This window comes from Amblyomma maculatum, chromosome 9 (assembly GCF_055883805.1).
Source record: "Amblyomma maculatum isolate TAMU_Amacu chromosome 9, ASM5588380v1, whole genome shotgun sequence".
Classification (NCBI taxonomy): domain Eukaryota; kingdom Metazoa; phylum Arthropoda; class Arachnida; order Ixodida; family Ixodidae; genus Amblyomma; species Amblyomma maculatum.
Genome location: NC_139352.1, coordinates 73,825,881 through 73,853,670, shown reverse-complemented (window position 1 = coordinate 73,853,670; position 27,790 = coordinate 73,825,881). Strand labels below are relative to the sequence as shown.

Here is a 27,790-nt window from a genome sequence, read left to right as displayed (position 1 = left end):
CACCTCTTTATGCAGTATATTACAATGGGTGTCAGGAACCTGTCTCGACTATTAAATAATAAAATTCACCGATTATCCTTCTAGTACTAGCCATTGGTGACTGGATTCACCCCCACCATCATCTAGTGAAAGAACCCTCCATTATACTCTCAGCTGTTAAAGTTATGGGCCCGAACGTCGATAGCAACGGTGAAACTGCGAACATAGAAATGTTCAAGGCTTACAAGCCGAGGCGTAGCATATAAAGTTGCCATTCTCACGTCATTCTTCCTGTGCGCATACACGATTTAAATAAGGCACAAAGGAATCTTTCCGAAAGCTAACCTTGTTGTGATCATGACGCTGATATCGGCGGGGCGGTATTCGTCAAAGATCAGAAAGCGACAGTGAACTATACTGTGAAGGGCACTGGGCTTAAGTCGTCGCTTTCCTTCCGGCAAAGCCTGGGTTACCGCGCGCTTCTCACGGAGTTGAAGTGCCCCACGCTCTTTGTAAGACGTGAGGCTTCGCGCCAATCACAGCAAAGACACAGCTTACAATTTCAAAGTTGAGACAACCTTGGTCAACGTATTAGCCCACGCTGAAAACCTAAACACAGGTGTGCGCTTCTGTGCGTGCTCTTAAGACTGGTTTAACCTGAAAAACAGGTTCAGAAAATAACATCCACGAGTCATGAGGCATGGGGCACCCTGGTAAAGAAAATGGCGGCGACCAGCCAGCCTGCATTCATACAGAGCGTACACCACGAACCATACTCAAGTGAGCTAGACCGACCATTGACCTATATACACGCATCAAAGGAATAACGAGCTCACCATAGTCCAATTCAACGCTGCGCAGCTTGAGCACGTGAGCATCTGATCAGGCCGCCATCAACGAAGTGTGCACAGCATCCTCGGGCCTTGCGCTGAAGAGGCGAGTGTGCGACGCCCAGTCGCAGCACTGCGAGCATTCGGAGCTCGGCCCTTGTGTGTGCCCTGGAGGGGGCCTGCCGCAATGATCGATGGTGCAGGAAAACCGAAGCCGGCGGTATAAAACAAAAAATAAAGGAAAAAAGACGGGACACTAAAGAAAGAGCGGTAACTTCACCATCGCCACCACCCCGCTCTCACCCTCATGGTAGTCGGACTGAATGTGGAAGGGCAGCACAGTGGCACTGTCGCCATGGCGACGGCCAGTCACAACAACGTGGTTCACCCCTCCGTGTCCTCTCTTCGTTACCCTCTTTCCTTCGTGTCTCTCTCCTTTGTGGCCTGCAGGAATCGCTGGTCATCCGATTCCCAGGTGGAACGATGGATCGTATAGAGTGCAGTCGGCATGAGGAGCCGCAGTTTCACGGTTCGCGTGAAGCCTGCGAAAGGAGAGGTCTTCATTGTTGGTCCACGTCACGTGCCTGCAACTCGCGGCCACTCTCGAGTCCAGGCCGCCCAGTGCGGTATCTCCACTCTCACATTGTTTCTTCACGCTCATAGCACTCTCCTTGCGTCACTGTCATCAGGCAGAGCGAGCTTATGCAGCGCAAGGCAAATTGCTGCCCCGAAAGCTCCATCTGTCTCCTGTCGTGCATGGCTCAATCGGCCCAGTCTTGTACTTGCGAGTTTTCGTAGTGGTTGTCCGTTTTCCCTATCAACCTGTCGAGTATATAACCTCTTTTGTCTTGTGGTCTGGCATGAATTCGTGTCTTTTTGTCCAATAATACCGCTGCTGTTGCGTTTTCGCCCCTTTACGTTCCACCATTACGGCAAGTCCGAGCGCAAACGTCGGTTCCGTGCCAACCCCTGTCAATCATTCCCGCTTGAGACCCACCTCCATGTCAGTTTCACATATTTCTGAACAAACGTTTCTCTCTATACAGATACAGTGTCTAGGTTTTCAAACAGCCGTCGAACATTCAGCACACGTCCGAAACTAATATTAGGTACTCACTGCAGTATAGAATGGGTCTTATGTACCTTGTAACTGCACAGAGATGGCTGTTTCATACCAGTCGCTGCAACTCTTCTCCACTGAGCTGCTGATTACTTGTGCAGCTTTCGCTTTCCGGTAGGTATCGAACATTTCATTCGAGGGACACTTTCAACAATGAGCACCCGATAGGCCAAAGGAAGCGACCAGTGGCTGGTAAGATCACTCCAGCTGTTTTGTATTCCAACCTTGAGCGCATAACCTAACCACCATGTCCCTAGCAGTAGATACCGCACAGTACTGAACTAATTACACATCATGTCCAATAATTGCACTTAACAATAGAGCGTTCAGATTACCGACGAAGAAGCAAGAACAGGTACTAATAGATATGTAACATAACGTAACGTATACCGCCCCGACTTAACCTGTATACCTTTAGAGACTCCAAGGTTATAATCGAGTCCATGTATGGACTAAGTCGCAAGACATCTATAGGACAAATCGCGCCCATGAATGGAGTGAAGTCCCAAATGAAGTGAAGCAAAAATAAAAATGGTTTATCTATCTGCATTTTCAAACAGTTTTCTTGTATATGGAAATGTGGGTATGAAGATGTCTGAGTATATAATTTGATTTAAGCATTTTGCTCAAGGATCACTGTTTCTTGCTGTAATCGAACGCATATATCCACAGCGTTGTAGTTACGTAAGCCAGCTAATCCTCCCTTGTTTGTATCTTGTCATCAATAGGTAATATTATTGCGCTTTTTTATGACGTGGGCCCATCGCTAACCCGGAATGGTAATCCTTCTTGATTTGGACAACCTTCGCTTTCTATGCAGGTCCTCTGGTATACAGTCTTAAGGCCCAACTCCAACGACATATCCTGGGCGTCGGCGCTCAGCGTCGGCGCTGTTGGCGTATGCAGAAACCGGTTTGAGCATGCGCACGGTACGAGACGCCAGCAAACTTGAGCGGAGCGCCGAGATCTGTCCGTGCTAGATTTCGGCGTCAGCGTCCACGCAGGCGCCGAGCTGCTCACCCAAGTAGGTCTCTCATTGGCGCACGTCTAGGCGCCGTACACCAATGAGAGGACAGGGTTGCCGCGACCTCTGAATTTTGAATTTTCGCTCGCGTTGAGTCTGCGTGCTTTTTCTTTTTACTTTTTTTTTTTTTTGTCATCGCTTTGCATCGTCGCACGTGGCCGTGATGGCAAAACCCTTCGCCGCCCATCGGTTGATCTCAGCCGTGGAGGAACAAAGCTCAAAAGACTCGTCTCAGCTACGGTCGCGGAAAACGGGACAAATCGATGTTGCGTCGATGGCGTTGCAGACTGTATTGAAAAGCCGAGAAAAATGTGGACGATGTATACGTTTATTTGTGCAGAAGTAGAAAGTGTAAACTGTAATTAAGTTCCATGTCTAAATTACATCTCTTAACGCTTTAAAGGCAGAAATAATTGAGTGAGTATTAAAACTGCAACAACGCACCAGCGCGAATACAAGCGTCATCAGTGAACGCCAACTGCGCCAGCGCCGAGTCCCATGGAGATGCGCACCGCTTGTGACGCCCACTGTGGCACGGCGCTGACAGCGCCGACGCCTAGGATATGTCGTTGGAGTTGGGCCTTTATATTTATAGTACAGTGTAAAACTGGCTTATAAGCGCATAGCAAACAAACAAGTACAACTCAGCGCAAGAGACACCGAGAGAAAGACAAACTAAGTGCAGACTAGACGCCAAATGTTCACTGGCTGTTAATGGAGTCGGAAAAAACTACAGAAAAATTTCTGATGTTACGACAGAATTTCTGTGCGGTTTTTGACGGGAAACCTGTTGTGACAACAGAACAGTCTGTAGTAACATCAGAAATTTCTGTAGTTACAACAAAGAAGTACTACAGAACTACAGACAACAGAAATTTACTACAGAAAAGTACTACAGAACTACAGAAAAATCTGATGGTTACGACAGAACTACAGGATATTTTGTCGTATTTTTGACACCGTTCTGTAGTTTTTTTCGAAGCAGTGTAGAATACAGGCGAAACGCATATTTTTATGGTTTTCTTTTTCCTTGCATCGTTGCGTATGTATACGGACGCTATGAGCACTCTATAATGATCCGGTTTCTAGCTAGCGCTTCGTTTAAATATTTTTCTTCCTGCATATCGTCCAACTGCTGTTTCCTATACACTCTTATTCCCATATGTCTATGTACCTCGGTAGACGGGTGTACGTATATCTCTACCGGTGTGAGAAGAGTTTAAAAAAGACACTGATCTTGTACCAAACTTGCCGTCAGCACACCAATCCCGATTACTGTAGTCCTTCTTAGTGCCGTTAACAACAATGTACCAGCTAGAGGTAGTCACGTATCGTCGACCAGCCACGTCAGCATTAGGCGTGTGGGAGTTTTCAGCCTGTACCATGCAGAGCAAAGCACACACAAAACATATTAGATAGATTTACTTTGCTGGAGACGTGCTATAGCGCAGACGTATACCGGTTTGCCGGACCTTTTCTGCGCACGCGCATTGACAGGGATGGATACAATCGAGGCCATTGCGCCTGCATGGGAGGGTTCCGGTAAACCGGTATACGTCCACGATAGTATAGGTATCCGGTGAGCTAAGTCTCTCTATATCCATCTTAATCCGTGGCGTCAGCTATATATCGGCAAGCGTTTCTTGATAAACATGCTGGTCTGCGTGCGGCAACAAGGGCTGGGCGTATATATGCCGTATATGCCACATATGCCGTATATGGCGTGCAAAGCCGAAACGAGTGCGCAATAATGCGCGCCCGCCCCGCGTCAATTGACCGGTGTGGAGCCATCATCGATTGGCAGAGCTACCGTCCATCCTGAAGCGGTGCGCACGGCGTTCATGCATCCAGCTTACGGGGATTAGCGGTGTGCAGAGCTATAGGATCCTGTAATCTTGAGCAAAATATGCGAACTAAATTGAATGAAAAGCGGCAAGACATAACTAGTCAATAGACGGTGCGGAGCACGCCAATACTTAACCGTGCCTATTCCAGAGCAGCAGCACAGAATGGGGTAAATTCGCGCGTAAACGCCAAGTGCCAATCCCAGATTCTGAACACAAGATCGCAAGGTCGAAATGACTGCATTGATGATCCTGATAAAAAGAAAACAAGAAGCTTCACTTATAAAAGAACGGCGTCACCCCCTTGTCTTCAGCTGCGATTGGATGTCGTTGCCTTGACTTGTATCCCACATCGTTTAATTATCAGTTTTGAATGTCCGCAGACGACCAGCTGGCCCATTTCAGTTAAAACTCTAGCGCAAAAGCATTTTCAGTTAAAACTCTAGCGCAAAAGCATTTTACACTGCGGCCATCGCCAATTGGCATCAGACTAGCATGCTAAAAACTTTCCACATCTCAATTGAGAAAGCGTATTAATCATCGACAAGGCACTTCGCCACTTCATGCAAACGTTTGAAGACACCGAGCCGATGAACGTAACAGATCAACACACATGCACGGACTTACGCGGAGTTAATGCTGCCTCTGTTGGTGTGTACACACTGCAAAAGGTACAGACGTTGCGCGTAAACAGTCCACAGTTATCTGGCTCCGGATCCCTGCCCGCAGACAAAAACGCCGCGGACTAGTTCACCAACTCGACCAGAGTCGAAAGGCCTGTTAGAGTGACTACGCAGGTTTCTCTTTCGGAAACCGCTAGGCGGCGTCGCATATGCGTTGCCACCGCGTGACCGTGAGTGTCCCTGTGCGCACGGATAGGGTCTTTGAGCGGCACACAGGAAAAGGCTTCGCGAGCCCGACGTGTATCCAGCTGCACAGGCTGGTCAAACAGAGTGACACTGGAGTGCCGGAGGCGCCAGGCACAAAGACCGGTGACGCTCACGGACGAACGTCATGGCGTCCGCTGTACGGAATTCAAGGGTCGTCCGGCAGGCAGCTAAGACACCGGATGGCGTGCATGGAACTTTGTTTGATGGGGTAAACCTTATACGCTCACACGGGCAGTATGACGCGTTAAAAACCGGCATGTGATCGCTTATAGCTTAACATACTCGAATGAAGTTCTTCAGCGCAGTTTGGTTCTGCACAAGTGTGAAGTAAACCAATGAGATTTGTTAGGCGCCGGGTTCATACGACCTTCATCGTCGTCTTTAACACAGAATAAATGATCGTCACGCGAGAAAAAAAATATATATATTGGGTTTCTCTGGCAAAGCTAAAAGCTAACATCTTCAATTTAGATGTTCTTGTGCAGCTATTTTGAACAGCATGTTGATACTGACTCGAGCATGTTGTCGCATATGCCCTGAAAAATGCAGGTTGTTGGCAAACAGTCTGTTCAGAGTGCCATTTTGAACTGCAAAATGGACCTGATGAAATGTGGTCATAAAATATTTTTTTTTTCTTTAGAACTATCTGGAACAAAAGAACACTTTTCATCCTTATAGTACGAGAAGGGCTGCAAACGCCTCATGAAATGAGCGCCAGCCTAAAACACTTTGAATTTAAGTTTCTTCGTCATTGTTAATTTCGAACTATATGATATATAGCATCCTTCTAGCGGAAGTGATCGGATGCCAAAGTTAGGACACCATCACAAAGAGTGACCGGCGCTGGTATGATTAAGCAAGAGGAGGTGAAAAGAGGCAGCGTGGAATTGGCCCGTTTTTATTTGCCACGAATCGAGGCCCTAGTCCGGAACACTTTTTATTTTAATGCCTGAGGCCTCAGTGAGTATAGACTTCCAGAAGACCTCTCCCTTCCCATTTGCATAGGGCTGCTGGGTTCGATCCCCTGTTCATCGGATACCCACAAGTTTTTCTAACCGATGCAAGCATTCCCTCAGCGTGGTGCTCGATTTTCTCTGATGCCAAACGCTTAAGGAATACATATTTAAGCGAGCCATTTCTTGACTGGTCTGTAGTTACTTGCGCCGATAAGCATACAAAAAAAAATAAATTCGAATTGTTTTGTAAAACACAACTGTTTTGGGTGAAATCCGACGCTTCCCCCCCCCCCCTTTCACCCTCCAGCTGCTCACCCGCGCCCGTTCACCCTCCAAAATACCACCGTTCACCCGAAACCCACGCAGCGGCAGACTCAAAAGCGACCCAGTCAATACACGCCGGCGGAAAAGCTCTCCTTTCCAATTTTCCGCGTGTCTTTATTTTTTTCCCCACATCTCGCTCTATTTTTTTCTACGACCAACCACAGCAATTCCACGTTACCCCGTGGCCAGCGGCCCTAGTTGAGGCCAGCCGAGCGAACTTCCGGCTTTTGGCGAAGCCTCGAGCGTGCACGCGCCGCCTCCCACATGCATGCATACGCAGGGCGCCGCACATCTTATAGCGGCATTCTTATCGATCAGTTCGATTAATCGACGCAATCCGAGTCCGCAGCAAGGACCCACCTCCCCTTCGCCTTCCCCGTGCGTGCGCGCCTCCTCGCGTGCGCGGACGGAAACAGGATGCGACTGGCGTGCGTTGGGGCGACAGCCAGAACTCGACCTGGATGCAACGTTCAACTGTGTATTTTATTTACTGGCATCGCTAATGATTTCTGTTTCAGCGGCACTGCTGGCGTATACTATTCACGGCGAACGAGGTTTAGTGAAGGTCTGATGAGGGCGCTACCAGTGTAGTCCATCAGAATAATTGCGACGAAAAAGCGTGCATATTTTTTCAATTGACTTTTTATTGAGTCTTTTTCAAAAACGTGTGAATTCAACTAGATACAGTCCGATTTTCTAATTGTTTTTTTATAAGAAATCGCAAGAAAGTAGGACGAAGCAGTTCGTATGAGGTGATAAACAATAATTTACTCCTTCTAACGACCACTTATAGGTAGAGGCAGTGTGTTTTCACTTCAGCCCTTATATGTCTTATATCTTCCTGATCAGTTAATTCGTTTGAATAGTTAGCATTTGACGGAATTGCTTCCGCCGTTAACACGGCACGCTATATAGAACACTATTCATCGTTGCAAGCCCGCCGGGGTGGCGCAGTGGTTATGGCGCTCGACTCCTGTTCCCAAGAACGCGGGATCGAATTCCGGCCTCGGCGGCAGTTTTTCGATGGCGGCGAAAAGCAAGGCGCCCGTGTGCTGTGCGATGTCAGTGCACGTTAAAGAACCCCAGGTGGTTGAAATTACCGGAGTCCTCCACTACGGCGTCTCTCATAGCCTTAGTCGCTTTGGGACGTTAAACCCCACAAACCAAACCAAACCAATCATCGTTGCATGCAGATTGCAGAACGATCACTCTGCGCTCTTCCTGGTGTGCGCCGTACATGTTTATATCTATAACAGAGGCAGCACCCCTTTCTTCAGTAATACCAGAGCTTGTGGCTATTCACGACGGTTCGTCTACATCAGCAGAGAGGCTCCGTGTTGTATGCACCCCCGACCCGTTTTCTCTCATACACGAATTCCACACAAGCAGTCCGAGCCTTATACGGCGCGTAGCTATTTACCTAGACAACATTGACGACATATGGTATATAGCAAAAGTATTTCTGTGCCCAGTCCGCACTGTGTGGGCTAGTCTTACTATGCACCGCCTCAAAGATACTCATGCTGCGTCCTGTCTACAGAGGGTGACATGCCCACTGCTTATGTTGAAGCTGTCTGCAGGAGACGTAGTATACTGCCTGCAAAAGAATCTATCCGCCGCTCCACGCGTGCTTTAATTCGACCTTGTGGATCCAACCTTCCCGGCGGTCTAACTCGCCGTGAGGAGGAGTGGTTGAGGGGAATACGCGTGGTCGCTGCGTTGACTCATGCGGTCAAATCCCTCTGGACATCGCAGGCTGCTCTCCCGGCCTGCCCTTTCTGTACCGCTCCCGCTTAGGTGGCGACGCTAGATCATATTTAATAACTTGCCCTGGACTCCGGGCTGCACGCAAGCTACACCTTGCTGCCAGTGTTGCGACTCTACCCTACCACCTGACACACGTATGCACACGTTGGCTCCACCACAGACAGTTGCTGGCATCTATAAGTGCCACAGACCTGCATCTTCACGTTTAGATTCTCATGACGCAGGACAAGTTTGCGTAATAAAAAAGGGGGCTCCTGTTTCTGGCCTAGAGTGGCAAGCAATATCCAGTGGGGAGGGCTTCCATGCAAGGCAGGGATACTTCAATGCTGTGTCATAGTGCTTGGCCAATAGAGGTTCAAGGTGCGTGTGGAAGACGAACATGCAAGTATGCACACAAGAACCGAAGCAGAGCTCGCCAAAGGGCGGAGGTACTGCCCAAGTGGCCACAAGAAGTGCTCGGTGAGAGTCACAGCGCAACTTTCGCTCCAGAAGCGGGTAACGCTATATTTCAGAACCCGATAAATCGTTTGTTTTACATTCCGGCATTTTCTTGTTTTTAATAATTACTTAGTTATGTCGCATAGGAGCGGCACTGACGAAGCGCTCTTTGTAACTGGTATTCTCGTAAAGGTTTGTGAAGCGTTTTTCATGGTCCTCTTTTTTCATAGCGCTTTCTCATAACTAATCTTCATAGTCAGCCTGGTATAACCCTCCCTCCCTTCGTGACAAATGAAAACGGATAAAGCGCAAATCCTGCGTTGAAATACCAGCGACGTAAGACACTAAGAGGGCCCCCCGAAGATAAGTTCGTTGCCCGCTTTCCACTTAATGCGTTCTTGGGCATCCCCAGCGCATGGCTCTGAAGCCCCCGGAGTCGAGTTCATCTTGCCCCTTCCAGGAGCATGCCGTCTCTGAGTGCGTCTGTAAAAGCACGAAGCCGCGCACATTCTCAGAGGGCCAAGACTGGCGTCGGCCATGACAGGAAAATGTAAAAAAAAAGCAACTCGGTCTCGTACACACACCACCATCCTAACGACAGTACCACGAACTTCCTTTTCTATTCCACTCTTTCCCTGTCTTTCTGAAGCCGCCGTAGCCCCTCCCTCGCAAAAAGAAGTATGCAAAAAAAGAATAAAAAGAAAGAAAGAAAGAAAAAAAAATAAAAGAAGGAAGAAACAAAGAAACAAACAAAACAGAAAAAGAAAGAAAGGAAGAAATAAAGAAAACAGACTTTGGAGGAAGGGTACCCAGGCAAAGACTACATACCGGCTAGATATGTGCATGTTGCACAGGAGAGCACTGCGGGGAAGGATGGGGGGAGAGGGCCTCAACACAAATGGACCGGCAAGGAATGCGCACACAATGACATCGCCGGCGCCGCCGTTGCCAGAAATGCGACCATGTAATGTCCCACGTCGTCCGATACGCGAGCGCCATCTCCCGAGCGCGCGCTCACCTTCAGTGACTTTGCACGCCTCCCTCTTCTCTCTCTCTCTCTCTCTCTCTCTCTCTTGTTCTCCAACGGCTGCAAGTTGCTGGGAGTCATGCTGCGAGTGCTGTGTACTACGCGCAAGAAGCAGTACTCATCTCGAATCGCCCGGAGCGGCCTCGGAAATCATTAGTGTACGTGGGGAATGGGGGGAGAGGGGGATAAAAGAATGAATTTCGGAACCAGAGAACCGGAACAAACAAAACAAAAAAAAAAGAACTCGAGGAGGTACAGAGCTTGTGCAAGGCGAAACAAGACACCGGTTATACACACGGCCGTCACCGGAATGAGACGAAAACAAGAAAATATATAAAAGAGAAGAAAGCGAACGTGGCCTAAGAAAGAAGTGCGACAGAAAATAGGATCGCGCACACATCGCCGCGAGCAGACGAGAACGCATATGCATGGGTAGCGGCATTGCAAAAAAGTACTGCGTGTACACCTGCCGAGAGGAAGAAGCACACCTTGACGAAGCCACTAAATCTGCGGCTCGCTGGTGGCGGCGCGTTTGTCTCATATACCCTCTCGTCGCCGACTCTCATGTTGCTCTTACGTGGCGTCGTGAGAGATGCGTAGTAGGGTCATCGTGACTCACCATGCCACTAGTACGGGGGAGAAAGTGCTCGCGAGTAATCACTGGCGTTCGTGAACGATTCGGCAACTGTCACCGCAAAAGAAATTGAGCAAAGTTCACTCGAGAAGTAAAAACTATATCGCCAAACACATATATGTTTGTAGAGCTCCTGTGGAACTCCGGTTCCGCCGTCTCAATGCGACAGAAAACAGACACTGAAAGAAAGTATTATAAATCTGCTGCCTTTGATAAAGGAAGTCTCCGCAGGTAACTATACTGACGGAATAAAAATTTAAATTTGTGCTCAGCAGCCCGTCTGACTTATTTTTTAACTTTTAGCACGTTGTCTGAGAAAGAAAAATAACCGCAAATATATACAAACATGCAGCGCACTTTTGTGTCATCCGTCTCTGTGTATTTTCGGTTCATTTTCTTCCTCAAACATGTCTGACCAACTGACCAGAAGCTTTATCCTGTTGAACTTTATGAAGACTACGTTGTAGCCCAGTGCGGACAGTAGCCGGCGAATCGCAAAAGGCATCCCAGTTACGTCAGAGACTTAGGTATCACGTGCCTTCACTGTGCCCAATGAGAATGAAGCACATTGAAGAACGTCCGCAAGTCACAGTATGACAATGCGTCATTTGTGGTCACGTGGTACATGGGCCAAGTAACCAGGTGCCGCCTGCTCGAGCTAATGGTCCTATCCTCAGTGCGTCAGTTAATACGAGTTAAACTTTCAAACATCAGGGAGGGAAAAATGAAGTAGGGCAGGCAACAGCCAAGATTCGCAAATATAAAGGTCTGTTGTTTCTCTGCAGTGTAATATTCAAAAACAAAATTTTATACGACACCTGCTAAATGTTAAAACAAATCCCTATAGTGAAAAAAAAAACCTATGAGTCACAATAACATTATGCAAATTCTCATACTAAACTCGTACAGCTCTCATATAATATCATTCAACTTATTACAAATATATGAGATTGTATGACATTTGTATGAGTTTTGTATGAGAAATCTGTATTTAACTAGGGAAGGCAGGCAGACGGACATAACTAATTCGCGCAAAGCAACCAGATCTTGCATGGAAGTAATTGGCGCGTTACTTCCTCCTTTATTCTTTGCATGGGTCTTCTAGGGTACACTACATGATTATAATATTATCGCTGTGATATTTTTATAAACGAAGACTAGCAGCACAATTTCGGATAATCGTGATTAAAAAGAGTGCCTAATAATTGCCCTGCTTTAATTTCAACATACCGCGTAAAATAAAAACGAGACGAACGCAGCCAAACATATCCACATATCGGAAAATTGTAGTGAAGCAAAGACCATGGGGAATTTTTTTTTTCTACAGTGAACAATTCGTTATAATTAACAGTTATAATTAACAATAATTAACAGAGAACAGACAACGAGTCTGTTCTCGCGTACCCCGTTTCCTATCGCCCCCACGTTGATTTCATTACCGCAGTGGCACCTCGGTTGAAATGTTTCGAATCGATAAAACTGCAAGACATTCATGCCAAAAGCGTGAGCACTGAATAAACTCGGTCTCATGTCGATATTAGACCATGAGTCCGCACCTGGGTGCCCCCTGACACAAGTGTGAAACAGTGCGAGGTGAGTTATTGCGATATTGAAGGATACTGAAAAAGCTAATATAACTGCCACAAAACAAAAAAAAAATGACAGTGGGAGTTCGGGCACAAAAATAAGGCTGAGGTTAAGACAACATGCTTCGCAACTGGCGCAATACTCAGCACGCGATTTAATATTTGTTTGCAGTGTTTTACATCAAGGTTAGCATTTTTACAGCTGCATTTTTCACCATGAATGAATTGAGAGCACACCTTTTAATGTAATCTTTGTCTTGGAAATAGTCTTTGATTGGAACACTTTTTGTGCTACTGGTGTAAATTTGAAAATAATGAAATCAGTGCAGCAGTTCTCAGTGCACCCTTTTTGTATAATTAAAACTATTTTTTGAAGTTTTTTAAACACACATAAATTGCTACATGCACTGCATTGCACATGAATTTGAAGCCCAAGAACCAATGAAATAACCCTTTGCAATGGTACAGAGGCGCTCCGGGTAAGAGCTGTATAGTGATGTAATGAATAGCATGAAAACATTTGTTCTATCAACACTAGAATAAGTTCCATTACGTTGATGTTTAGTGAGAGAGTGAGGTTAATGAACACTTGCGGAATCCGGCAATTTTCTTAAGCCTACATAGCCGCACCCTAGATTTATGTAGCCACGAGACGTGACCACCTAGCGACAGTTCGGCCTCCATGATTCATTTTTACGCACATCCTGGAGGCTACAACAGCATCGATGCCATACTTTCCTTTATAAAAAGGTGGAACGCGTAACTTTTCAGTGGTAGAGGAGAAGAAACAGTCCTCAAGAACAGACTTCACACGCCACTCCAGCCAGCTGTAAAAATAATGGAGCGAAAAGCGCGCAAACAAAACCCTTCTGAGCACCAACCTCTCCTGTAGATAACGGGTATACAAGCAAGAGCAGGATTTTCACACGGTGCACATCCTCCAGTGCTGCTGACCCCATCGATACTGGAGGAATCAAGTCATTACTTCAACTGTACTACCAGAAGCCAGCAAAAATAACTCCGCGAGTAGACTTCGTGAAAGAAATGATTGGTTTGTGGCGTTTAACGTCCCAAAGCGACTCAGGCTATGAGAGACGCCGTAGTGGAGGGCTCCGGAAATTTGGACCACCTGGGGTTCTTTAACGTGCACTGACATCGCACACCACACGGGTGTCGAAAAACGGCTGCGATTCGATCCCGCATTCTAAGGCACAGTAGTCGAGCGCCCTAACCACTGCACCACCACGGAGGGGCGGAAGAAATGAACGCACCCATCAGTGCTGCAAAGGTGTAAGTGCGCCTCTAGGCGTGACGTTATTGTGGAGTCCGATCGCTAAGTACGGCAAGGGTAGAGCTCAGAATTCCGCAGATATTAGTCAATGGTTAAATGCGATCGAGTTAAAGGTCTTGCGGCGACAGGTGAAAATGAGGAACGATTCCCTGATTAATGCCAAGGAGTACTTCCCTGGCCTACTTACTCAAGCTGTGTTCGGAACGTTTTGCCAGGGAAGCTATCAACGACACGTGACTCCGGTACTGTATCTCCATGCGACTCAAACAGGTTAATTTTAGCATTTCAATTAAAGGAAACGTCAGTAAATAAGTAAGTTAGTCAAAGTCGGGTGTTGCACCTCCTCGGACTGCTACTCGTGCAGGCAGCTGCTTCCTTTCATAAAATAATTTTCGCTTTGAATGTTTGCGACCAACTGACGTGTTTTTCACCATCTGCTGGATTACTGCTTCCATGCCGAAGCAACCCTTCTATATTTGATGCCGATGTCCTACCGTCTATGCGTAGGACATGAAGGCCGAGGCCTATGTTAGCAGTTCTTTGGATGGTTGAAAGCATAGGAATTACGTATAAAGCCAAACTACCGGCACGAGGTCTTTAGGCCTAGAATTAAAATTAGGCACTTCTTTGCAAAAGGCGTAACTTGGCGCCGAACACACAATGGGAACATGAGTTCTTATTAACTTCAATTACTAAACTGGAGTTCGAGAACAGAGGCTGCCGTTCCCAACAGGGAAATTTGCTTCCATGGGCAACACGGAGTTAGCAGACATTTGGGCTATTCATCACGACCAATTCAGAAACATTGGGGCCTGCGAGTTAATGTTGGTCGGTGTCACTAGCAGGAGTCCAAAGGACGAGAAGGGAACGTCGAAGACGATGGCTTTGTCAGGAGGGTTGCACACGCTGTGGCCGGCACCACCGTCCACAGCACCGGAGAAGTCACGGCCACGCCAACAGCAACCCGTGAATTCTTCCAGTGCCATTGACGGAGGCCCGGGAGGCGACCTTCCCCGCTGACCGCCGGCAGCGCAGTCGCTGCCATTGGAGGCAGCGCAGGGGGGCGGAGAGGGATGGGAGAGGCGGAAAGGGTGAGTGCGCATGCGCAGACTAAGAGATGGAAGCGCCCTCTCGCGGCGGCCGCCGCTGCCGCATCGTGGGCGGCCATGTTTAGGCCATTTGAGTCTGCGCGCGTGCGCGCTCCATGAACACTTTACGGGGTTCGGTTACCCCTGGTCGCGCTCGCCTGCGTGCCGCTACTCTCGGTGTCGCCGCTTGATGGCTTCTTTGCTCGAGACGCTGTGACGGGCATGGAAGAAGGAAACACCGGGAGCGAAAGGGCACGGCCAGCATTTATGAGCCAGGCTTTGTTGAAGCCGTACTCTATCTCATTCTCCTGTCAAAGTGCGCTTCAAGAATTGTCACCAAGACCAACTCCTGCAAACAGACCTCTTCTTCCCCTTCATGTTCATATGGTTGATATTTTCTTAGACGAGGCGAAGAAGCGCGATGCGCCTTCTGACGTAACATGGTCACGTATTGGGGCACACTTTTCCTTATCTTTATTTTATCCTCCAAGACTTCGCGCTATGCATATATTCTATAATGCCATCATTATATACTATATTACATATTATATTATCAATGAAAGAGCTAATATTTCTATTCTCCAAGTTTGTATCGCAGGAAAAAGACCTTTCTGAGCACATCCTGGTGGCTTAACATGAACGAACAATCTTCTTCAGCAATTACGTTAACAAGCTTACGTGCGTGTTTGATAAATATGGATAAAACGGTCGAGCTAGAGCAGCTTGATAACTTTTCCATATTATTTCCTAGCGTAGTACATTGGGCAAAGTAGCGCAGGAAACAATGTTTGCAGTACTTATGATAGAAAATATTTTTACCGCTACAACAAAAACAACAGATACTATTCCAAGCAGCAACAATTTAAGTAAGCAACAGGTTAGCGCAGTAAAATATAGCGGTGCCTGATGCCATAGGTGAGCTCTTCTTTCCATTTCAGCGGCAGCCTCATTTGCTCTAGCGAATACAGGCACCGTACCAACGAGCTCGAATGTTGGCAGGAATGCTTTCGCGGGAGCGTCGTTCTCAGATTCCTGAGAAATACGCGGACGAGAAATAAAATACCAATCGGTGAAGGAGATCTGGCGCACAACCGAGTTCATCCACACCTTCCAAAACGATAAAAGTTAAAAAAAGGCTGAGATTTTGGGGTGGAACACAAAAGAAACGTAAAGGGAATGCGCAGACTGGGCGTGTGTGAATTTTTGAGAGCAATGTAACGCTGAGAAGTGCACGTTTGTGCACGGATGCCGCGAATGTTTCATTTTGACCTCTCTCTCTCTTTCCCCCGCTCGTTCGCATCGTAATATAGCCGCGGCGCCTCATATAGAGACGAGGCCGACGTCTCCCGGTTTCTCGTCATTGTGGAACGCAGTATTCTTGAAGGGAGAGAGAGAGGGGGGGGGGGAGGTTGCGATAAAAGCAATGAAGTTTCCGTAATACATTTTTTTTTTCTTTTCTCCTCCGTCATTTGGTGTAATGCGCTCTTTTCTCCTCCAGCCTACCCTCCGCTTCTTGCTTTGAGTCACCGCCTCTCGCTCACTCTGTCCACGACGGAGTGAAGGAATGCCCCCGCAAGAGTCCGTGCCGAAAGACGCGCGTGGGGCTTCCTTCCACGTTTTTCGCTCCTTCCCCCATCTTTCGGACCGTGATGATCCCTTTCAAAGACGAGGAGGAGAAGGAGGAGGGCCCATAGGGGTTGTGGGCTGGCGGGGCGTCAGCGTGAAACAGACCCCCTTTTCGCTTCTTCAAGAGGAAGATAAAAAAAATGGTCAGAAAGGGGGTGAGGGGGACGGGCCGACGCGGTCCTTGCACCGGGCGCCTCAGCGTTACCTCGGCAAGAGAGTGAGCGCCTGTTTCCTTTTAGCCGCGCATTTACTTTCACCGCACTTGTATTTCTCACAGTGTTTAGAACTTTCGCGCATACTCTCTGCTGCTGCTCCTTCACTGTGTTTCAGGGGCTAAGGAACCTTCTCGCCAATGTTTTTGAACCTCGCCGCTACAAATGCACATCTTCCGCGCCACCACTGGTATTATGCGTAGATGCCCAAATGTTACGCGTGTGATTTCGCTAAGAAAAGGGAATAACACAACAAATATTATCTCGACGTATTGGCAAGATTGTAGGGTGTCATGAACAGCGACTCTGCTCTGCAACAGTGATATCTCTTGCATTGAGTATGGTCGATACATTAGCATTAAAGTGAAGTGTGCGAAGCCGTAAAAAATGTGGTCACCGAGTTTTCTTTCATTTTCCTTTAAACGATGTCACAAAACTTTTCAGTTCAATTTTTATTCATCTAAATGGATAGTATTGCCAGCCAAATAGATTTGTACAGGGCGTCATTTGCTCTGAGAGATGAATATTACTATTGCGACCTGTTCTGGTGTCTGCTGAGATGATCCGGAGGAGGAGGAGGAGGAAGATGAGGAGGAAAGGCAGGGAGGTTAACCAGTAAAAGCAACCGGTTTGCTACCCTGCACTAGGATAAGGAGCGCCTACGTGAACTTTAAGTCACTGATGCGTACGTGAAGTTTAAGTCACTGATGCGGACTCCTAACGCAGGAGACAGTAACTAAACGTAATATTGTTCTAAGTATGGTGCACGAAAAAAATGGCAAGTCAAAACTAACTAATAAAAGGATTTGTTTGCGGCTAATGACTACAACCAGCCAATGGTTAGCCCTCAGAAGACTAGTTCGCGCTCGTCCCATTGTACAATGAGACCATTTTCTTTCCGCTGATAGCTGTCAGTGGGGAAAAAAAAAAGACAGCTGCGCGTTCCAATTTTCTAGTAATTGTAAAACAATTAAAGGAAGTTCTAAGCTATGCTTATTAATAATATATTGCGGAAAGCATTTACACACGCACAAAGATCGAACCGCGCACGTATCTGTACCCTCAAATCGTTTCATCTCTCTGAATGCTTTCTTACAAACCTAGCCTGAGAAACTTGTTTTGCATGTTCTGTCATCTGTGCTGATGATTCATCTAAATTTAAGCAGCCCACATTGTCTCATCCTCCGATAACCTATCATCAAAGGTGTCCCGTGTTGACTGCAGTTTACACGGTAAATTTTCTGCTTTGTAAGTCACAAGCATTATCCTCATATTTCTTCCTAAAACGCGCTTTCTCAAAGAATCAAATAGCTACAGTATTCGTACACTTGGAACCGAAGTGGTCACCACTGACAGCGTGCCGATGAATTGCAAGCAATCGCTACTTCATCCAAACGTTTTACCGGTAAGGTTTACAACTCATCGCTATACTTCACGCAAGACCACCGTACAGCCTTGACTATATATTCTTGTTCTGCAGGGTACATAAACAGGAATCTTTATGACCACGTCATTAATTATTCAGCGTGTCGGCCTGCACAGCCAACACGTGTGTCAGCTTATGATTTTCAACAGGTGCAGCTATGAGCCAGCGCCTATAACATCATTGCTACCACGGTAGTGTTTTATCTCTGTCACACGGCCCGCCACAACCGATTGCATTGCCGGCCCGCCACAACCTATTGTATTGCATTGTCAAACGGCACAAGCCGCAAGACACCGAAAGTAGGCTTCTCCTCATAAAGAGTAAGGCTGTGGCAAAGCTCGCTTTCAGTTGGCAAGGAGCAAAGACAATTACTGAGACGAACGTTAAGGACAATAAAGGGCCTAAAAAAAAGCTATTTAATAAAACTAGAAAACGCGCACGATCAGTAGGTATCCCTTCAATGCCCGTCGCAATGCAAACATTTTCAAAGTAGCTTCGCTAGCACTGCACATATCGTGAATTGAAAATTATAATCCTCTACTCTTTCATCTCAGCCTACATCGACGCGCAAGAAAAAAACGAAGAAAACAAGCCGTGACGACGTCTCGCCACGCCCCGTCCCACTCGCGTCACATGGGAACGTTAAACGAGTGGGCGCACTCAGAAAGCCCCGATGACGTCATTGGGAATGGAACGAGCGGAGAGTAATTGCCGGCCTAACCAGTCCCGAGCGGTGGCCGGATCATTCTTTAAAGGTTATTTGTAAAATATAGGCTAAACGCAAAGTTTTCAAATTTGGCTCGAATAGATTCATTGAGATTCATTGGCCCTTCACGGTTAAACTGAAAAAAAAAATTGAACTTGCCCTTCAGAGAGACTGCCGCGTTCTAATTAAAAGGGCTTGTTTCTCTACAAGCGGAGATTTACGAGCTAGAGAACGTATTTTAGGTTTCCTTCGGCATACATTTCTTCTGTATCTCCTTTTTTCTTCCTAAGTTAAGGTAATGCGGCAAAGTCAACAAATCAAATTCAAGCAATGTCACCCTCGATAGTTTTTGAAAGTAAAGTTTGGTGACGTCAATAGAATTGCACACGAATATCGCTGTGACTATAGGCAGCAAGATTATCAACTTCCGTATGCTGATAAAAGAGTCATTTTTTATTGAGGAGGCAAACTTGAATTGAATGGCGAGAAAAAAAGATATAATTTTAAATGCAACATCCTTAGCACAAAGTAATTATTTTTCTTTTGAAAAATATACGCGGGGCCCAAATTAGCCATAAAATTAATTTCTCCCTGCAAACCAGCATTGGTTGGAGTTGCACCTCCAATTCAAACAAACGTCAAATAAAATTGAAAAAAAACAACAACTAGAAGATCGAACACGTTACAGCAAGGGCACCAAAACTTCATGCGACATATAGAGCTGTTCACCTTATCGCATTTACGAAAAAATCTATTAATATTCGGCCCGGTTCAACAGCTGTACACGGTCTCGTCTAGCCGGTATTTTCATACCTGTAAAAGTTAACAAAGCATTTTGACCCCTCTCCCATAAATTGCCACTCACTTATTATGAAAGGGCCTGTATCTGGAAAGGAGCTGTTTTCATCGTGAAGAGCGAATCTAGCTTGTTATTGGGAAGCATTCGGGTAATTAATCTCATCCTTCAACACTTATTTTGCTCGAAAAAACTGTGAAAAATCTCAATCAGGTGTCCACGGCAGCCGACGCCTGAATGCCAACTTCTTCATTCTCAGAAATATTTAATGTTCTCCTGCATATTTTTTGTGCCTGCTTCTGGCTTTACATTATTATTGTATTTCTTTTTGAGGGGGGAGGGGAAGGTTTTTATCTAGCCAGTCATCTTGACAGCCGTAAATTTCCTGTACTTCCTTTCTCGCCGTACAAAGAAATTGCTGACAAACTAATTTTTAATTGGTAAATATTTTATGATCGCAGCTTTTCGCCTATTTTAAGACTGCACCACAGCATTTACTGTATCTGCAGGTCCCTCATCGGGACTCTTGCAGTTTTCTGCTATTTATAGTAAAGGAACCTAGCCCAACAATTTTAGCAAGCTTATGACTATACTCGTGGTGAATGAGGCACAAACATTGAAAGCATGATATTATTCAGCATCAGAAGATTAAATCGTACCCATAAATACGTCAGCAGCAGTATCTTACAAAATTCCACAGTTACCACAATGTTTTTTTTTTTTTTCTGAAACGCGCATCATTCCTTTTCCAAGCTAGTATAAAAAATTCTATTCGAGCCTGGTACGCACTTTAAGAGCAGGTTTGAGCTACTGATCCGCAGGTTAGATCATTACCATCAATATTTTCATACCATTCTGAAATATGCTAAAGAGCTACCTGACAACTGAATGGGTTGTCCAGTCAAGCCAGGGTTTGTTCAAATGGTCGATAATAGTTTACGTGATGGACAGCCTTTGATAAAAGTGATCGCTGCATGTTTTGCTTCGTCGCTCGAATTATGGAGCTCTCCCCGGAAGACTATAATACGCGCCAAAAAAAAGCGAGAAGTGGTTGTCTTAAGCTTAGAGATTTACTTACAGCCTGAGGGGTCACCTGAAGGTCCCACTATACGACAGGCAAATGAATTTAAGGAGCAATGAACATTTTGGTAAAGTTATTGTGTTAGGCTAATTAATTTCAATTTTGATGCATTCAACTCATTGCCACATCAGTATTGACAGATGTTAGCTCTCGTGTCATCATCATCATCCCGTGTGCCGATTATTTATTCGCATACATCTAAACAACTTACAACTTATCTACGGATCCGGAAAATTCTGGCTCCGTTTATATATATATATATATATATATATATATATATATATATATATATATATATATATATATATATATATATATATATATATACACAGCCGCCCGAACCTTACTATGACGTGCTCGATGGACCCCTTTTCGGTGATCCTGCGCCTCAGAGTGGATAACTTGCCCGAAGGTAAAGATTAAGGAAGACCTTGGGGAGCCCTTGCTTATAGTTGGACTATTCTCAGGTTGGCGACTCTCTAACGCTCAAAATCAAAAAAAAAAAAAAATGCGGCTGTCACGCACGCCAGTTAAACATTTCGGCGGCTGCACATCGTGATAAAATTACAACAGAAGTAAAACGTTATGTGGATTTTAATTAGATTTAATAATTTGCAAACCTTGATTTACTGTGCATACAACGTCTAACACACGAAAGGGACGTATAGGCCAAGACAGACGGAATTTAAGGGGAATAAAAAGAGAGAGAGAGGGATATATATATATATATATATATATATATATATATATATATATATATATATATAAACGCCCATTTTCCCGACCCGCCCTCTAAAAAACAGTGTTGGAGGGGAAAAAATCACTACATTAAAAAACTAAACTTTTTTTTTTTTTAACATCTGCAGTTTCAATGTTTCTTTTATTCCGTCATGAAAGAAATTGCCCTTTCGTTCAAACCTTGCATCAGCGATAAAATAACAACTAAAACTCAAACGCCTATACATTACCATTCTAGGTCGCCTGTGAGATGATTCTTTGATCACCGCATTAAAAAAAAAATATTTCGGACTCGGAAAAGTCTGCTTGAGTTAACTTTTACTGCGACCTCTGCGAATTACCAATTTTCTGTTGAGTTTGCACTTCACATTTTGCGCCGCTCGTCTCGTGAATAATGTATCTGACTTGAGAAACTGCCAGCGGAAGAGGACTTCAGGCAGCGATTACCCATTCATCATGTATTCAGAAGCGTATAACCTCCATAAGCCGCTGTTGTGCACGTACTAACCGCATGTATAACGACGGGATCGAAGCCTAAACCACACCCAGTCGCGCGTTTAGTGAGCAATGGGGACACACGCTCTATATATATACATGTGCATAGAGCTCAGGCGACGTGACTGTCTGCATGAAAAACAAAAAATAATTTGCCGGTAAAGGTTCATAAAATGCAATGCAGTGTAATAACAAAAAAGGCAGCAAAACTTCAGTTTCATCGCCGTCTCTGGAAGCAGCTTTTATGATGTACACATTTTTCTTATTAATTATTAAAGAATCGTTATTTTGAACCATGCGAGAGATACGCCGGTGGTCCAGTTGGTTGAGGAAGGCTGCATGCAGTACAGAGCTCAGCGGTGGAACGATTAAGTAAAGTTACCTATTAGTCAACTTATATACTTTTGATTTCAAGGGCCAACATTATATAAGAAGAAATTGAAGACTCACCATGAAAGATTAGTACAGCTTTCCAATTTTCTTTATCAGCAATGCATTTTGAAATATAGTCGCGTGGCGATGACAAGAATTACAAATTAATCAACTCAGCGGCCGCGATACCAGCAAACGTGCTCGTCGGTCGTCGAACTATCCGCAGCATTCGGCAACGCTCAATAAGAGTCGGCGAATAAACATCTAGATAAACCGGCAAAATGAAACAGGAAAAGTATGGAACAATGCAGAAAACGTTGCGCTTGGCTGTAATCACTCGATGCAAATCTCGGCGGATCTCGCGCAAAGCGATAAAAGCTGCGTCTCGCGACACCGAGCGCAAACAAAGAGCACAACATCATTCCATGCGTTACAATCACCTGCAGTGATAAGGCCACGTGCCGGCGGCTGCCGAAAACGACAAATAAAGATTTCAATAGGCTTGCGACAATATTTACCCCCCCCCCCCCTAAAAAAAAAAGCATTACTTAAATCCTAAAGTTGCCTTCTCAAAATGCACATTAAAAACAAAAATGGCGTCGCCGGGCCCAATATTGTTGCAAAAGTAACTTTAGCTGCATCTACGACAAAAAAAAAATTAAGAAAAGAAGACAAATGGCTACCGTATTTCCTGCATTATAAATGCGAGCGACTGCGTGTTAAAAATGCGCATTGCGGGAAGCCACCTTTGCGAGCTGAAAAATGCGTATTTTTGACGTTAAATATTTCGAACTGCATTGACGATAAATAAAACTTCAAAACTTTACTAAGGTTTCGTGTTTACTGCCTTCAATGTCTTTGTACAAGACTGGCCTCTAAAATCAAAACTAAAAAGTTTATTATTTATCTTCAGTTGCTCGATTAATCGATGAACTCTACCCCGTACGTAACGTCCGCTTTCTTCTAAAATTCACCTGCACAGAAGGTTTAAAATAATAGCCTGTAAAGAGGTAAAAAAATAAAAACATCCGGTACATGCAGCGTGTTTACGAGCGTGCTAACAAGACAAACAATTATTAAATATCAAGTGATACGTTCAGGATGCAAAAGTGAAAAAGAAAAGCTTATATATAAACTTGACACCAGGTGTACAACGTACCATGAACACGCGGAAGACGCATCGAAAAGGACCGTGAAAGGGTATTATGTGTAAACAAGTGCACAAGGGATCGGCGTTTGACTACTATAGTTATTGAAACAAAAACGTTTTAAACCTAACTTGGCTAGAATCGTATAAATATCGGCGACAAAATTAGTGTTCCTCTCCTCCACAGTCAACTCAACGTACGCCAATAATCAAGAAAAAAAAATATCAAAACAGGCCGCGACTGCGCCCCGCGAGCCCACGTCACCTGGACGCATTCAATGCGAAGACACCTCTGCTCCCATTCCGTTAGCGGTGCGGTGGCGACAAAAGATAAGTGGTAAGGCACCCAAGGTCAACTTAAAATAATATATTTGTAAATCATAGCAAGCAGGAGCTTTTAATGTGGACGTGAATACACGCGGACACTACCTCTACGAATTTTTATTTCCCTTCGAATATGACCATGTAAGCCCTTTCAGGGTCACTGATTATATGCACCCACTGGCCAATCGCTAAATACGCCAATCATTTTCGGTAAAATGATTTCATTGGTTTTCTGTCATTCTCCTGTTACAGATAGACTGCGGACGCACAGAAACAAGGGTCTGGTTTCTCGGGCCCATTTCGATGGCGTCGAAACGAAAAATAAAAATAAAAATACTGTTTTGAGAATTTAGAGACGGACCCCATAGTAGCACTACTTCCATGCATACTTCCTAGTATATACACAATGAACGGCACTGCTTCGATGCGCCGAAACTATTCGTTGACTGAATTTAAACCACGTTTTTTCACTGCCACACTTCCTTTTTTTTTCCTTTTTTTTTTTTTTTTTTTTTTTTTTTTTTTTTTTACAGGCACGCTGAATGACGCCGTTTGTATATCAACGGTGTGCGAAGCGAACCTAGGAGTTATAGGTGACGTCACTGCGATCACAGTGGCAGGAGAGTCTCAGGCTCACTGTCACAGGAAGCAAGACTGCGCAGAATTTTAGCCGTGAATGTCCTTCAGTACACTGCAGTTGCTGGGGTTAACGGAAACATATATACCTACGTCATGCTATTAAAAGCTTTCCAGTGCAATGAAAAGGTGCAGTAATTCACCTTATGGAACATAGCTGATTACTGGGCCACCGTCTTAACCAAGGTTCCGTTCAGCGTGTGCGCACTGTATAAGGATCCTTTCAATCTGTGTGTCATTGCCATGTCTGGAAGTTATTGTAGCCTTCGTGGAGCTTACTAGTGCAATTTCGAAACTATACTTATAAACATGTTCGCGGCGCCCGTGGTAGTAGATGACGCGAATTTGAATGTTGCTGTGAAAAATTACGCTCGGGTGTAGAAGTCTATATGAAGCGCAGAAGACGTGTAGCAAAACGAATAGCTAGCCTCGTGGCCCCTCATGATTTGGAAACATTAGCCGAAACCAGTAATTTTTTTTCTTTTTTTTTTTTTTTTTTTACAGGGAAAGGTGTTGACGGGACACCTTCCACTGCAGATCACATATAGCTCCACCGGTCACACGTATATTATTATTACCAATAAAGGCGCTTTCTCGTCCACTCTTTAAGGTGATCACCGGAGAAAGCAGCTCGCGTCTCGGTCTCCTGCAATTAACCTAAACTGCCATTGAGCGCAATGCAGGGTCGCAAGACACCACAAAAAGATTTGAAATGCCTCTGAGGCGCGCTGTGAACGTTCAAGTATAGGAATTATTATGGATTATAGAGAGTCCAAAGGATGGGCGTGGCAGCAATCTTGCAGTGGATGGACACTTTAACGTGAAGGTATAGACAACGTTTGCGTCTGCTTTCCGCGACTTAGTTACGTGCCATAGCATAACCAAAGATTTTTTTCCGTCTTCGTAACCTGCACGAGAAGTCGGACGCTACGCAGAAGACAGAGAACGATTAAAGAGGCAATCGCAGAGCTTGTAAAATGCTTGTATATGACCACTTACGATCATGATGATTCTCATCCAGGAGACCCCATTTTGTTTCACAAGGACTGTGTAGACATTCATTAGGAAGATAACGTTCATGAATTTTTACCTTAATTATGGCTTGCAGCTGTACTGAAGAATAGAATGGCGCAGTTTAGAGAGACTAAAATCGAGCCTTTAGAAATTATACGTTGGACCCAAAAAGTTGAGTATGTGAAGCGAAATGGTATACTTGCTAGCCCCCTAAACGGCGAGGCTGAACGTCGAGGTTCCCTAATCGGTCAGTGTTCACTACGCACGCTCTCGTGACGGTGCGATCAACTCACCTTGGGGCACGGAGACTTTCCAGGCAGGCGCGGACCAACATCAGGCGGCGTGACGACACCGGGAACCTCCGTGTCACCTGCAGCGGAGTAACGGCAATCGATGCGTAAGTCCAGGCACCGAGAAGCGGGCCACGGGTGTCCCCGTGGCTCGTGATGGCAACAGCGACGGACACGAAAGTCTCAGCACGTGGATCTTTCTCTTAGCGGCCAAGTTTGGTCAGCACATACGCATATATACGCATGTCGCAGAAAAGGGAGAGGGCGAAAGACCACGTGTAAGCGCAGCGTACTCTACGCACAACAGTGACTCTTTTCATGAAGAGACTCGGGAGCCGCTGGTGCTTCTTCTAGACTGAGGGGTCGCTTTTGAAAGAATAAGCCCGGAAAAGCATTATTCGTGGCCACGCAACTGCGTCAGCGGTTCGCCCCGCCGCCCTTCCTTCTTCACCCTTTTACGATTTCGGCCTCTTCGGAGGGAAATCGCTCTCCTGTGACGCGACGCAGCCACGCGACGCAGCCGCGGTGCTGCCCCCCTCCCCTCCCCCTACACCGCCCGACAAACGCAGTCGAAAAGCGGCAAGCAGCAGGAACAAGTAGCACGCGAGCGCGCAGCGCGTCGTCGCGGACGACCGGAAGAAGAGATGCTTCGGGTTGGCGACACCAGGGGACGCCACCGTGACGCCACGCAATGCTCGCGGCCATGAACGCCCCCTGTGGTGGCGGAGGTGGTGATGGTTGGTATAGTCGATTACGAGGCAACAATGCAGACCCGCCTACTCGTGTCTGACACGTAACCCCACCCACTTCGTTAGCGCGTACTGTTAGGTCAAGCGGCAAAGGCCAGAGTGAGGTCGAGGCGCCATTCAGTTAACTCGCTAACTCTATCGAGTGGAAGCATCGGTTCCCCTGTCTTTTATACCCTCGCTACGATGCTCACACATGTCAACTAACCGTCGTTGTAGCCGTTGAGGTAACGCCTCCAGAGAATATGTCGTCACTCAGCGCACGAAATACGGTGCGTACTATTCCGGCAACATTGCGTTTTTAGGTCATGTTATTGATACCAGGGCACTTACAAGGAAAACGTACTCTTTTTAAAGTAATTTCAATGCTTGTTGAGGCAGTGAGCAATTAATTTCTCATTTCTTTTTATTGGCAGCGCCATAACACTATCGAAAGGTGCTAGAGCACAAACTTCTCTAGCAGAGAGAGGCTTCGTCATGCGAGAATGGTATAAAAGCTCTGGTAGAGACCGGAAAGCGTGGCGTGACATGGTCCATAGGGTCACGAAGAGTCGGACACGACTGAACGACTGAACTGAACTGATATAGAATCACCTGCTCTTTCGAAGGAGAGCGCCAAACAGGCTAGCGCGTGACAAAAGGACAACTGGGTACATATACACAGCTATAGCGAGAGCGATCTTCGTGGAAAAGCATGCAAGGGGCATTTGATGGCCGGACGAAGAAAAGAATTACGGCAAATTAAAACAAAAGTAGAAGAAATGGTGATCGCTCTCCTGACCGGCAGCATGCGGATCATGAGAGCGATCTATCCTATGTTACAGTACTAAAATCTGAAATCCGCCCTCTGGCGTCTGCACTGCTCGTGCGGTTTGGAAGAATGTAATTGCGTATAAAACCGACTCGAGACCGTCCACTGGACTCATATTTCGTATGCCTCAGTTAAACGGACCGTTAAGTCTGCCTTATTCCGCGCTGTCTCGGTGGCGCCAGAAATGTGTAGGCTACGGACGTGGCAAAAGAACAGTCTTTACTGCTACGTCATCTGAACAGAAGCTGTGCTTGAAGTTGCATCAATAACTGGACTAGGAAATGTGTGCTGCAAGCTTCGCACCACAAGAAATGGGCAGCCGCATTCGCTACACAGGCAGCAGAAGGCGCACCATGCAACAATGTCATCCAAGACGACGCGGCTGCCGCTTCACGTAGCAAGTGAACACGGTCCGTTTAAGGCGAGTTTATTTGTACATGAGCCTTTAGTGGGCATTTTCCAACTGCTGGTTCTGGTGACATGGAGTTTCTTACACTCTTAACACGTAAGAGTAAGAAACTCTATGTCTGGTGCAAACGCGCATATTCAAAGTATTGTTTTTCCTGAGTACC

General features: G+C 45.9%; 1 protein-coding gene across 1 annotated transcript in view; it reads right to left on the bottom strand.

Annotated features, from left to right (window-relative positions):
- Positions 1-27,790, bottom strand: part of LOC146179434 (uncharacterized) — a 136,194-nt gene that overhangs the window by 84,610 nt on the left and 23,794 nt on the right. The window contains exons 2-4 of the mRNA XM_084580195.1: positions 25,665-25,741; positions 16,340-16,542; positions 14,503-14,856 (exon numbers count right to left, since the gene is read on the bottom strand). Coding sequence (XP_084436321.1) covers positions 14,503-14,856; positions 16,340-16,542; positions 25,665-25,741 — 634 coding nt within the window. The remainder of the gene's footprint in view (positions 1-14,502; positions 14,857-16,339; positions 16,543-25,664; positions 25,742-27,790) is intronic.